Here is a 14,407-nt window from a genome sequence, read left to right as displayed (position 1 = left end):
TTTCAAATAATTTATCCTAATCTTGTCTCTTTTATTCTCTTGAAGCACCTTAATTTTTACTCATATGATTTTGAACAAGGGTTTTTCCTAACTTTAGTTCCTTCAAGTGTATCGTAGAATCGTCTCCTTGCTCTTACAAAACTAATCAAAATCATCAAAGTAGCAAATGCATACAAAAATGCTTTTAAGTTGTGAAGGACTAAGTAAATAGAAGTTTGCTATTAATATGATAGCTTACAAGCAATAAATACATATCTGTTGACTGCTGGGTTTGTCTCATAAGTTTTGCCTTTTCAAATGTATTATAAAGAATGTAGATTCTCTCTACATTGTGTATCACCATAGAAATGAAAAGTTACACCCCATTTGTGTACAATGAATCAAAATGCAGTCTATAAAAATAAAAATTTAAATAAAAAATAAAAATAAAGAAAAAGAATGTAGATTCTCTGTTGGCACAAAAGTCAGGGTGTCCTCAAGGAGAATAATACAAATGAAAAAAGCCCTAAAACTTTGGAAATAATTGAGTATCTTATTCATATCCTGTGTAACTTAAAATATAAATCGTTTATTTTAAAACCTAATTCATTCTAGTGAAATATTTGGCATTAGAAAAGAGTGGGAGTAGAAAATAATGTATTTGTTTTTAATGAATATGGAGTCATCTGGATTGGCTACTCATCTCAGCTAAACTAATCTTCATGAAGATAAAATTCAGTATTTATTATGGCTTTATGTATGTTTAATACACATTTATAAAAAGTTATGAAATTTGAATGTAGATTCTCCTTTCATTTAAAACATACACCCAAAGTTTTACATAAGGTTGTACACTTAAACACAGAGTTCCTGGAAATCACAACAGAAGGGATTTAGGAAGGTGCAGTTATACTCTACCAGGAAGTGAGCTTTGATTTTGATTATGAATTAATAATATTGATAATGGTGATTAAGCTGCAGCTGCTGTGGTCTTGCTTGTACTACTAGCTAGCAGTGTTTGTCAGGAACTTTTTATGGCCAGACTCATCTCTAGGGACTTCACATGGTGCACAGTCCTCACGACAACCTTGCATAGCTTACTGATGAGGAAATGTAGAAAGTGAAACGCAGGTGACAGTTAATAGTGGAGAGAGGATTCTGGCTCTGGTGCTCAAAGTGAGAACCTGACATAGCTTCCCAGCAGTTGTGATGAGTGCATAGGTTTTCAGGGAAAAGTCATTTAAAATGGCTCCTTTTGGATCATTGGTGAATTTTAAACCCGTTTAAGACATTTGTTTAAGTTATAGCGTTTTAAGTCCTGAAACTTTGTAAGCGAGGATGAAATGACAGGTCGTTGACTGATTCATAAGGACATTCATTGAACAGCAAGTGTATGTTAAATCTTCTAGCTCTTTCTCTTCAATTTCCATAATTCCTGGCTTTTTATCAAACAGATTAAGGATTCTTAAGAAAACTTAAGAAATCCAGAGGATAGAATTAGCTACTGTGCATATGTATTGTGTGGTGTGTGTGTGTGTGTGTGTGTATACTTGTGTATCTGTGTGAAGACAGACAAGGAAATGACTGGGACAGAGGAGAAGGGGGAGAATTGAAGTTTACTTGGAAGTCTAAGAATAGACCAATTGGCATTGTCAAGAATATAACCTTTACCCTGGTTGCAGGGAAAGAGTAACTAAGAACATTTTAAGAATGAAACTGATTATTTGCTACGTTAATTCATGCAAATAAACATATACTAAATCAAAAGCCATAGAGCTTTATTGTTCATTTTAACATTTGATAAATCAAAGAGGATCTCTTTTTTATTTTTTACTTTTGGTATAGAGGATTGAACCCGGGGATGCTTAACCACTGAGCCATATCCCCAGCCCTTTTTAATTTTATTTTTGACACAGGGTCTCCTTATGTTTCTTAGGGTCTTGCTAAGTTCCTGAGACTGGCTTTGAACTTGTGCTTCTCCTGTCTCAGCCTCCTGAGCAGCTGGGAAGATCTCTTTTTTTTTTTTTTTTTTTTTTTATTTCTTTAAATTTACATAGAGTAATGTTGTTTGATTCATTCTGTTATTTTTTCCCTTCCCCCCACCCCTCCCACCCCTCTTTCCCCTCTATACAGTCCTTCCTTCCTCCATACATGCCCCGCTCCCTAACCCTAACTCTAACCCTAACACTAACCCTTCCCTCCCTCCATTATGTGTCATCATCCACTTATTAGTGATATCATTCTTCCTTTGGCTTTTTGAGATTGGCTTATCTCACTTAGCATGATATTCTCCAATTTCATCCATTTGCCTGCAAATGCCATAATTTTATCATTCTTTATGGCAGAGTAATATTCTATTGTATATATATACCACAGTTTCTTTATCCACTCATCAATTGAAGGGCATCTAGGTTTGTTTCACAGTCTGGCTATTGTGAATTGAGCAGCTATGAACATTGATGTGGCTGTATCTCTGTAGTATGCTGATTTTAAGTCCTTTGGGTTTAGGCCAAGGAGTGGGATAGCTGGGTCAAATGGAGGGTCCATTCCAAGTTTTCTAAGGAATCTCCACACTGCTTTCCAGAGTGGCTGCACTAATTTGCAGTCCCACCAGCAATGTATGAGTGTACCTTTCTCCCCACATCCTCGCCAACACCTGTTGTTGCTCGTATTCTTGATAATCGCCATTCTAATTGGGGTGAGATGGAATCTTAGGGTGGTTTTGATTTGCATTTCTCTTATTACTAGAGATGTTGAACATTTTTCCATATGTTTGTTGATTGCTTGTAGATCTTCTTCTGTGAAGTGTCTGTTCATTTCCTTAGCCCATTTGTCCACTGGATTATTTGAATTCTTGGAGTAGAGTTTTTTGAGTTCTTTATAGATTCTGGAGATTAGTGCTCTATCTGAAGTATGATTGGCAAAGATATTCTCCCACTCTGTAGGCTCTTTCTTCGCATTGCTGATAGTTTCCTTTGCTGAGAGAAAGCTTTTTAGTTTGAATCTATCCCAGTTATTGATTCTTGCTTTTATTTCTTGTGCTATGGGAGTCCTGTTAAGGAAGTCTGGTCCTAAGCCGACATGTTGAAGATCTGTACCTATTTTTTCTTCTATAATCTGCAGGGTCTCTGGTCTGATTCCGAGGTCCTTAATCCATTTTGAGTTTAGTTCGTGCAGGGTGAGAGATAGGGGTTTAGTTTCATTCTGTTGCATATGGATTTCCAATTCTCCCAGCACCATTTTTTGAAGAGGCTATCTTTTCTCCATTGCATATTTTTGGCCCCTTTGTCTACTATGAGAAAATTGTATTTCTTTGGGTTTGTATCCGTGTCCTCTATTCTGTACCATTCATCTACCGTTCTATTTTGGTACCAATACCATGCTGTTTTTGTTACTATTGCTTTGTAGTATAGTTGAAGATCTGGTATTGCAATACCCCCTGTTTCACTCTTCCTGCTAAGGATTGCTTTAGCTATTCTGGGTTTCTTATTCTTCCAGATGAATTTCATGATTGCTTGCTCTATTTCTGTAAGGTACGTCATTGGGATTTTAATTGGAATTGCATTGAATCTGTATAGAACTTTTGGTAGTATGGTCATTTTGACAATATTAATTCTTCCTATCCAAGAACATGGAAGATCTTTCCATCTTCTAAGGTGTTCTTTAATTTCTTTCTGTAGTGTTGTATAGTTCTCATTGTAGAGGTCTTTCACCTATTTTGTGAGATTGATTCCCAAGTATTTTATTTTTTTTGATGCTATTGTGAATGGGATAGTTTTCCTAATTTCTCTTTCTGAAGATTCATCACTTATGTATAAAAATGCATTGGATTTATGAGCATTGATCTTGTAACCTGCTACTTTACTGAATTCACTTATGAGTTCTAAGAGTTTTCTGGTGGAATTTCCAGGTTCCTCTAAATAAATAATCATGTCATCAGTGAACAGGGATAGTTTGAGTTCTTCTTTTCCAATTCGTATCCCTTTAATTTCTTTGGTTTGTCTAATTGCTCTGGCTAGAGTCTCAAGAACGATGTTGAATAGAAGTGGTGAAAGAGGGCATCTCTGCCTTGTTCCAGTTTTTAGGGGGAATGCTTTCAGTTTTTCACCATTTAGAATGATATTAGCCATGGGCTTAGCATAAATGGCCTTTACAATGTTAAGGAATGTTCCCACTATCCCTATTTTTTCTAGTGTTTTGAGCATGAAGGAGTGCTGTATTTTATCAAATGCTTTTTCTGCATCTATTGAAATAATCATGTGATTCTTGACTTTAAGTCTATTGATATGGTGAATGACATTTATTGATTTCCTGATGTTGAACCAACCTTGCATCCCTGGGATGAAACCCACTTGATCATGGTGCACTATCTTTTTAATATGTTTTTGTATGTGATTTTCTAAAATTTTGTTGAGAATTTTTGCGTCGATGTTCATTAAGGATATTGGTCTGAAATTTTCTTTCCTTGATGAGTCTCTGTCTGGTTTAGGTATCAGTGTGATATTGGCTTCATAGAATGAGTTTGGGAGGGTTCCCTCCTCTTCTATTTTATGGAATACTTTGAGAAGTATTGGAATGAGCTCTTCTTTAAAGGTTTTGTAGAACTCGGCTGAGAATCCATCTGGTCCCGGACTTTTCTTTGTTGGTAGGCTTTTGATGACTTCTTCTATTTCAGTACTTGAAATTGGTCTATTTAAATTGTGTATGTCCTCCTCGTTCAGTTTAGGCAATTCATATGTCTCTAGAAACCTGTTGATGTCTTCGAGGTTTTCTGTTTTGTTGGAGTACAGATTTTCAAAATAGCTTCTAATTATGTTTTGTATTTCAATCCTGTCTGTTGTGATATTTCCTTGTTCATTCCGAATTTTAGTGATTTGGATTTTCTCTCGTCTTCTCTTTGTTAGTGTGGCTAAAGGTTTATCAATTTTGTTTATTTTTTCGAAGAACCAACTATTTATTTCGTCAATTTTTTGTATTGTTTCTTTTGTTTCAATTTCATTGATTTTAGCTCTGAGTTTAACTATTTCCTGTCTTCTACTACTTTTGGTGCTGGTCTCTTCTTCTTTTTCTAGGGTTTTGAGCTGTAGTGTTAGGTCGTTTATTTGTTGAGTTTTACTTCTTTTATTAAATGCACTCCATGAAATAAATTTCCCTCTAAGTACTGCTTTCATAGTGTCCCAGAGATTTTGATATGATGTTTCTTTGTTCTCATTTACCTCTAAGAATTTTTCAATTTCCTTCCTAATAGCTTCTGTTATCCATTCATCATATAATAGCATATTGTTTAATCTCCAGATGTTGGAATAGTTTCTGTGTTTTACTATTTCATTTATTTCTAACTTCAATCCATTATGATCTGATAGAATACATGGTAATGTCTCTGTCTTCTTGTATTTGCTAACATTACCTTTGTGGCATAATATATGGTCTATTTTAGAGAAGGATCCATGTGCTGCTGAGAAGAAAGTGTATTCACTCTTGGATGGATGGTATATTCTATAAATGTCCGTTAAGCCTAAATTATTGATTGTGTTATTGAGATCTATGGTTTCTTTGTTCAATTTTTGTCTGGAAGATCTGTCCAGTGGTGAGAGAGGTGTGTTAAAATCACCTAGTATTATTGTGTTATGGTCTATTTGGTTTGTGAAATTGAGAAGGATTTGTTTGACATACATGGATGAGCCACTGTTTGGGGCATAGATGTTTATGATTGTTATATCTTGCTGATTTATGCTTCCCTTAAGCAGTATGAAATGACCTTCTTTATCCCTTCTGACTAACTTTGGCTTGAAGTCCACATTATCTGAAATGAGGACGGATACTCCAGCTTTTTTGCTGAGTCCATGTGCATGGTATGATTTTCCCCATCCTTTCACCTTTAGTCTATGGGTATCTTTTTCTATGAGGTGAGTCTCTTGCAGGCAACATATTGTTGGATCTTTCTTTTTAATCCAATCTGCCAGTCTATGTCTTTTGATTGATGAATTCAGGCCATTAACATTCAGGGTTATTATTGAGATATGATTTGGTTTCCCAGTCATTTGGTTCATTTTTTAAATTTTGCTTATTTGTTTGACACAACTTGGCTCCTCCTTTATTTGACAATTCCTTTAGGATAATTCCTCCCTTTGCTGATTTGCTTCTTTGTTTTTCATCTGTTCCTCATGGAATATTTTGCTGAGAATGTTCTGTAATGCTGGCTTTCTTTTTGTAAATTCTTTTAGCTTTTGTTTATCATGGAAGGATTTTATTTCATCATCAAATTTGAAGGTAAGTTTTGCTGGTTATAAGATTCTTGGTTGGCATCCATTTTCTTTCTGGGCTTGAAAAATGTTGTTCCAGGCCCTTCTAGCTTTTAGGGTCTGGATTGAAAAATCTGCTGATATCCGTATTGGTTTCCCCCTGAATGTAATTTGGTTCTTTTCTCTCACGGCCTTTAAAATTCTGTCTTTATTTTGTATGTTAGGCATTTTCATTATAATGTGCCTTGGTGTGGGACTGTTGTAATTTTGTGTATTTGGAGTCCTATAAGCCTCTTGAACTTCATTTTCCATTTCATCTGCAGATTTGGGAAATTTTTTGATATTATTTCATTGAATAGATTGTTCATTCCTTTGGTTTGTTTCTCTAAGCCTTCCTCAATCCCAATAATTCTTAAATTTGGCCTTTTCATGATATCCCATAGTTCTTGTAGATTCTGTTCATGATTTCTTACCATCTTCTCTGTTTGTTCAACTTTGTTTTCAAGGTTAAATATTTTGTCTTCAATGTCTGAGGTTCTGTCTTCCAGGTGTTCTATCCTACTGGATATGCTTTCTATGGAGTTCTTAATTTGGTTTATTGTTTCCTTCATGTCAAGGATTTCTGTTTGGTTTTTTTTTTTCAATATCTGTAACTCTTTATTGAAATGATCTTTTGCTTCCTGTATTTGCTCTTTTAACTGTCGATTGGTGTGATCATTCAATGCCTGCATTTGCTCTTTCATCTCATCGTTTGCTTCCCTGATCATTTTAATTATGTACAATCTGAACTCCTTTTCTGTCATTTCTTCTGCCATGCTCTCATTGGGATTTATTGATGTAACATCTAGATTTGTTTGCAGCATTTTCTTTCCTTGTTTTCTCATATTGTTCAGGTATCAGTGGACCGCTGAGATATTGCAGATTTCCTCTATTGACTTACAATGTCCCTGAAGATTTCTATATATATCCCCTCTTAGCCTTCAGTAGGCTGAAGTCTTGGAGGATGTTGATAATGTGGTGCTCTACAAGGAATCTGCCTCTCTAGGAGTGGTGGCCTTCAGGTGGGGTATATTCCCTGCTAGTGGGCAGAGGTGCCTCCACTTGTTGACCAATGGTCATCCAAAGGGGAACTAGGCTGCGGGCTGAGGCAAGGCCTGTTTGGGCCTGTGTCTCTGATTTTACCGTCCTTGTGGGGAAACCTCATCTGGCAGGGAAGACTCACCTGGTGGGGAGGTCTCGCTGATGAATCTCCTTAGGCTGCCCCTCCTCAGAGAATCTTCCCGCAGTCCTGGAACCTTTGTTCCGCCCCTAAGCCTGTCTCTGTGCAGCTCTTCCACCAAGAAGCCTCCTAGATCCTGGGACCCTGCTCTGCACCTAATCACCTGGCTATGCGGCCCCTCCTCTGAGCAGCCACCTGGGGCCCCGTACAATCGCTCAGAGTCCCAGAGACTCGCCACACGCCTCTTCCTCCAGACAGCCGCCCAGTATTCCGGTGCGGTCACTAGGAGACCAAGCAACTCACTGCGTGCCTCCTCCTCCCACCAACCACCCGTAGCCCGGGCAATCAATCACTCTGAGTCGAAATGACCCTCCCTGTTCCTCCTCCTCCTCCAGGTAACCCCCCAGGTGTTCTGGAGCGGTCACTCTGAGTGGCTCTGAATCCACGTGACCCGCTGCACGCATCCTCTGGGCAACTGCCTAGAGCTCTGGTGCGGCCACTCGAGACCAAGCGACCCACCGCGCTCTTCCTCCCGGCAGCCCCCCTGTGTTCAGGAGCGGTCGCTTTAAGTCCAAACAACTCACCACTCGCCTCCTCCTCTGAGCAGCCGCCTGGAGCTCTAATGCAGTCACTGCGAGTCCACACGACCCACCGCGCTCTTCCTCCTCCTCCTCCTACTCCTCCGGGCAGGCCCCGGGGTTCAGAAGTGGTCTGAGTCCAAACAGCTCGCCATGCAGCTTCTCCTCTGGCAACTGCCCATAGCTCTGGTGCAGTCACTCCGAATCCAAGCGGCCACGTTCCTCCTCCTCCTCCTCAGGGCCGGCCCCGGTGTCCTGAGTCCACACAGCTCTCCTTGCCGCTCCTCCCCTGGGCAGCCACCAGAGCCCCAGTGGTTGCTCCGAGTCCCAGCGCTGTGCTGAGCGGCCTCCTTTACGGCGCTCCCAGTTGTCCAAGTTCACTGCTCTAGCGGGGGGAGGGGCGTCTCGCTGGCAGCTCTACTTCACAAAGTTCCCTGCGTTCCGGGACCACCGTCCCATCCGGGACGCCTCCCCAATGGGAGAGACTCACCCGGCTGGTTTGAGTTGGTCCCAAGTCTCTCAATTTCTCCTCTTTAGAATCCTGAGTCCTGGAGCAACATGAAATGCAGCCACCCTCTAGGCCGCCATCTTGAAACTCCCCAAGATCTCTTTTTTTAAAGAAGGCATTCTGGAGTGTGTGTGATGATCTTTTCTTTTTTCTTAGGTACTGAAAATGAAGATGCTGAAAGGGAATATCAAAATGATAGTCAAGCAAGTTGGGTCCATCGTATGATCATGGCCTTGGTGAGTGATTCAGCTTTATTCAATACCAGAGAAGGCCGTGCTGGGAAGGTGCACAACTTCATGTTGGGCTTGAACCTCAATACGTCTTACCCACTGTCTCCTCTGAGAGACTTTACCACACAGGAATCCTTCGATGATGATGATGATGAGCTGGATGCAGCTGTTGCAGGTAAGCTTGCAAAATATAATCAGTGCAAACTAATTCAGGAGAACTTTTTTTTTTTTTCTGCAGAGAGAATCATTAACATTTATTTATACTTAATTACAAGAACATGCATTTAATGTGTAAAGGGCTCTAAACTGCAGTTTTGGTTTGTTTTGAAGAAGAAAATTACATCAGACAGGAAGTAGCCTAGTCATGTCAATCTAGAAAATGTTCATTGAAATATAGAGCAAGACCTTAGATGTGTTTGGTATTGGTCAGGGTTCACTGGCGGAAAATAGGAAACCCTCTATCTTGATAACTACTAGGGGTTTAAAGTGGGAATTAGGTGCTTATAAATTTGTTCCAAGGATTCAAGGAGCAAGCTCTTGCCTGGTTTCCTGGAGGGAATCCAAAACCACTTTGGAACTATCCCCAAACGCCTCCACAACAGTGCCTGGCAAGGAAGAGCAGAAACATGGCCTCTGCCTCATTTCCTCCCTCCAGTCCTGTGGGTGATCCTCCTTGGCCTGGTCTCAGGAGCTGGAGCCCGTGGGAATGTGGCAGCCTTTGCGCTGAGCCTTTGCTCTGAGGAGCACCTGCAGCCCAGGGATTGGGGAGGAGTTGAGTTAGCCAGTGTTTGCAGACCAGAGAATCTGTCTCTCCAGCTCTCAGAAAGATTAGGAAACGTTTAAAGCCACCTGGGAAGAATGCAGTCACTTTTCAGGTTTGTCACTTAGCCAGATCCCCAAGAAGAATTCTCTACATTCTTCAGTTCTGTGTGGGTTATAGACTAAAAGGTAAATTTTCTTTGCTGACTAAGCAATATATAGTCTTTCTCCTGATGATCCCATCATCTTAAATTTTTCTACTTAATAATACTATTGTCTTTCCCTAAATTGTGCAAATGTCATTTTTCAATTGTTTCTGCCTCAGGGACATTGATAGGATACTATAAAAACTGAAATGGGATGTTTCAAAACCCTTTTTACTGCCCTTTGTTTGTGTCATGTCTATAAAGTATTTGTGAGAATGAAGAGATGAGTTTAGATTTTGTTGTTAGATTAGGCAGTGCTGTTTCTATTTGTTGTCTGGCTGTCAGGGGGATTGCGAAAGGGACCACGAGTTGAACCAGAGGAATACAAACTCACTGTATTTTGTATTCTGTTCATAGTATTAAACTCCAGGATATAAGGCATGTCCAACTATATACTTGTAATCCAGATTTTCATATCAATTATAATAAAAGTCTACTTGTGATAAAGTGAATGTATACTCTAAAATTCATCCAAACTAGAAATACCTGCAACCAGTGACATTTCCTTTCTTGTTTTGTGGCACATGATTGTGACATTGCAATACCAATTAAGAGTGTTTTTTCTAGAAACTTATACTTTATAGATAAATGATGTTGGGTTTTACAAAACACATTATTCTCACGGAGCATTGAGATCTATAAAGAATCCAGTTATTTCCCTTTATAGAAAAGGAAGATCCAAGAAAATAATTCCATCCTTTCTGTCTAAAACGGCTCAGCAGATCTGGGATTTGGACACCAGTTTCGTGACCTTGCTCCTAAGCCTTTCTTTCCCTTCTGTTACACGTCATCCTGCTTGGTTTTGTTAGTCATTGTCTTGCTGATGTAAGAATGGAAGTTTTTTTTCTGTAGACTTTATTGCATCTGTCTTACGTGGTCACTCTGCCAACATCACTCCTCTCTGGTTTGCACGGCACATGTTCTATCCTCCACATTTTAACAACTTCCTGGTAGTTGTGCAATATTTTATGTGAATTTGGTGCCACTAGGGTTGCCAGCTAAACTGGAGAATTCCCAGTTAAATTTTGAAGCATGCTGTATACAAATAATATGTCTGTAGTACATACGACACTTGGGACATACTTTAGATGAAGCAATTATTTGTTGCTTATCTGAAATGCAGATTCAACTGGGCATCTTGTATTTTTATGAGCCAAGTTTGGCAGCCTTAGGAAGCATTTTTTTCTTACTTTCTTTCAGATCATTCTGCATTTTCCTCTTCTTTCCTTCATTCAATCTTGCATTCACGCAGTATTTACAAGAAAGTACGAAGTGTCTGGTTCTCAGGATCTAATATTCAACAAGACAGATGTCATCCTTGCTCTTATAAAGGTTAAAATCATTTGATCAGCCTTCCTTGAAGTTTTGATTCATGGACGGATGTATATAATGTGTTTAACAATGGTAGAAAAGTAAGTAAAACTAAAAACCAGCAGTTCTGATCCTGATGGAGGTGTAAGCCAGCAAGTATACAGCAACCTTAATTGAGAATAAAGCTGCAGACTAAGGTTATGGATGAAATGTAGATCTTTTCCCTCTCTATAATGTTTGGAGAATAACAATTGTACATCATCTTGTCAGACTCTTTTTTCATTTGATGCCATTGGAAAGAAGAGTTATGAGCCATTTTCTTAAAGTAATATAAGAAAATAAAAAATTTCAGTCATCTCAAATGACAGTATTATATACACTGAAAATTTCTTTTTTTGATATGTTTTGAAATGTTCTAGCTCAAATTATTTTAAATTAATGGTATTTGGAAAAGCAATTTGCATTTCTTAATCTGTACCTCATTAAAATTACATTTTACTCATTTCATATTTATCCATTTGAAAATATTTATGGGGTACTAAAAAGTAAGAAAAAAATCAGTCAGTTCTGTATCAAATTCACTCAGTGTTATTGTTTACAGACCAAAATTGCTCAAAATAATTGCATTTTAGACCGAGTTAGTTGAATGGATTAGTACTTTTCCAGACAAGTTTCTTCCTAAGATAAATCCTGTTTATCTCCTGTTGTTTTCAAGTTTTAGAATGGTTATATGTTTGGAATTAAAATTAAAAGATTTATTACAAACTTATCATTCCAGTTCAAAAAGTCCTCACTAAAATTCCCATTTATTATACAGCTAAAATGCCACAATTAAAATATTAATTAAGCTATTTGTTCTTTACTTTTACATACCCCCATTCCAAAAAAATAGATACTTTTAAAATCTAATCTAGACATTATGATGGAAAATCTTACATTTTAGCTTATCTTATGGTGATTGTTTCTACAAATTAAAATTTGAGTGCCTTAAAACAGTCTCTCAACCTAAGTGGGGGAAAAAATGTGCTATTTTGTGCCTTGCAGAAAGTAAGATAAATAAGATGATAAAATTCCCCTCATTAGTTTACTGCAAAATAGTTTAATATCTGTAGAAACTGATTTTGGAGTAGCCATTTGTTTAGTTACATAACGTCTTTCCTGTTTACTTTTGTGTTTATATTATTTACAGTGACACATACCAGCTGGAATAAGAAATCAAGGCATGGTTAATTTAGGCCAGAGTTCAAAACACAGACATCCAAATATTTAGACATTGTAAATTGAATCTGTGTGATGTGTTTGTAAAATGGCAATCATAAATACCCACAGCAGAATGACTTTATGGAAATGTCACATAATTATAAAACACAGTTATAATTTTCATACCTATCAGAAAATCTGATTAACTCATTCACACCTTTGGAAAGTGGTATGTTCTAAATTATTGGAGAATATTCTTTCATGGTGGCATTTATCTAACTCTATGACATTTTAGTAGCTGTTATACCATAAATTGGGTCCAAGTTCAAATACATTTGGAAAAATTGACAACTCTATCTCCCTCTTCCCAATGAGATGGGATATTCTGTTGAGTTTAGGTGATTCTTAAAGGTGCCTCAAATACAGTACTTTCAAAGCAGACTGGTGTCTGCTGTGAGTGTCTGTTCTTCTGTAACAGGCTCCCTGGAGCTTGGCTAGCAGTCTTTACAGACATGTGGGAACAATGTGTGAACAAGGAGACAGCAAAGCAGATGCCTGGCATTTCATTCAGTTCAATTCAAACCAATTTTGTTCCAATCATTTTTTTTCCCTTAGGAAGTGAATTAGGAGCACCATATTTATATGTGAAGAGTAGCGTAGTATTAGTATTCCTTTTTTCCCCCACAAAGTTAATAATCCCTAGATCCTGATGCTTTTGAGACCCCTGATCATTTCCTTTCATTCTCCTGCTGTACTAGCCACTAGATCTTCCACCCCATGGAAACTTCCCTTCCAACACTGCCCTCCATTTCTTTAGTTGACCAGTTCTCTATCATTACTTCAGCTCAAGTTTTTCTTCTCAGAGAGAGCTCTCCTCACTGTCCAACTGGCTACTTCCTAGTATATTTCTGTCTGTTATTTTCATTGTTGTATGTGTCTCTATCTGAGCTGTCTTGCCCACCTATTTGTTTACTGACTTATTGGAAGTGTACTCAGAACACAAGCTCCAGTAGAGCAGAGTTGTATCTAACCCATGCAGCGCTCAGCAGCAGAAAATACACGTGTGGAGTGGGTTGGCTGGGCTGCTTTCTTGGCCTCTGATCTTGTAGTGGGATGTGCATCCACCTAGTGAGATGGGGTATAGTGGGATCTGCTCAGAGTGCCTCTCGCCAGTTATATCACCCTCATGTAGGATCATGTATGAGGAAATGTTTTGCAACCAGTAAAGACCTATGTAAAGGGAGATAAAACAATAAAGAGGTCATCGCTTTAGGTCAAGGCTGGGGCCCCGAGCCGAGTTCTTTCCAGGCATAGTTCCACTAAATCCTCTTGGCCGCCTTATTTGATAGTTACTTTTATCCTGATGTTACAGATGAAGGAATTTAAGACTTAAAGATGGTAATTAACTTATACAGTTGTCAAAGTTAGACTCATGCTCAGCTCTATTGTCTCCAACCCTGAAGGAAAAACATAAGGAATTCTGATTCAAATTTAAAACAAACATTTTCATACCTTACATAATGTCAAATGATCACTTAATTAATTCTTCTTTCTTCGCTTAAGATCCAGATGAATTTGAGCGAATATATGAGCCACTGGATGTAAAAAGTAAAAAGATTCATGTAGTGGACAGTGGGCTCACATTTAACCTGCCTTACCCCTTGATCCTGAGACCTCAGAGGGGTGTCGATCTTATCATCTCCTTCGACTTTTCTGCAAGACCAAGCGATACTAGCCCCCCGTTCAAGGTAAGTTTTTTTGTAGTATTCCACTCTCTACCACATTCTCCTACAAGCCTGTAGATCTCTTAGTTCTCTTGATCACAGTTTCTTATCCCTTTAACTTGTTTTCTACAGTTTTATGACTAATATTCCTCAAAATACAGATGTGGTTCAATCATTCCCTACATAAAGAAGTGTTTAGATGAGGCCAGTGAACTCAATCAAGTTCAGGCTTCTGAACATGTCAAGAATGATACAATGGAAGTGATGTTTAGAAGGGAAGTTAGGCTGAGATTTGGGAGTAAGCAGGTAAAGGTTTATAAAACCATGCATGAGAAGGTAAGCTTAGAAGAGAAGTAGACATAAAATAGCACTTTGAAGAAAGCAATATCAAGGGAGAAGGAAGAACATAGGAAGTTATGAAAACAGTTGAAGGTATTTGACACCATGTCCC

The 14,407-nt window shown here is 38.4% G+C and overlaps 1 protein-coding gene across 2 annotated transcripts in view; it reads left to right on the top strand.

Annotated features, from left to right (window-relative positions):
* The window catches only part of LOC306642179 (cytosolic phospholipase A2), a 106,120-nt gene that overhangs the window by 71,581 nt on the left and 20,132 nt on the right, over positions 1-14,407 (top strand). For both annotated transcript variants that reach the window (XM_079107740.1, XM_079107741.1), the window contains 2 exons: positions 8,683-8,931; positions 13,796-13,980. In XM_079107740.1, the coding sequence (XP_078963866.1) occupies positions 8,683-8,931; positions 13,796-13,980 (434 nt within the window). The remainder of the gene's footprint in view (positions 1-8,682; positions 8,932-13,795; positions 13,981-14,407) is intronic.

Source organism: Sciurus vulgaris (genome assembly GCF_902686455.1).
Source record: "Sciurus vulgaris genome assembly, chromosome: 12".
NCBI classification, from domain to species: Eukaryota; Metazoa; Chordata; class Mammalia; order Rodentia; family Sciuridae; genus Sciurus; species Sciurus vulgaris.
This window is presented reverse-complemented; position numbering and strand designations above follow the sequence as displayed.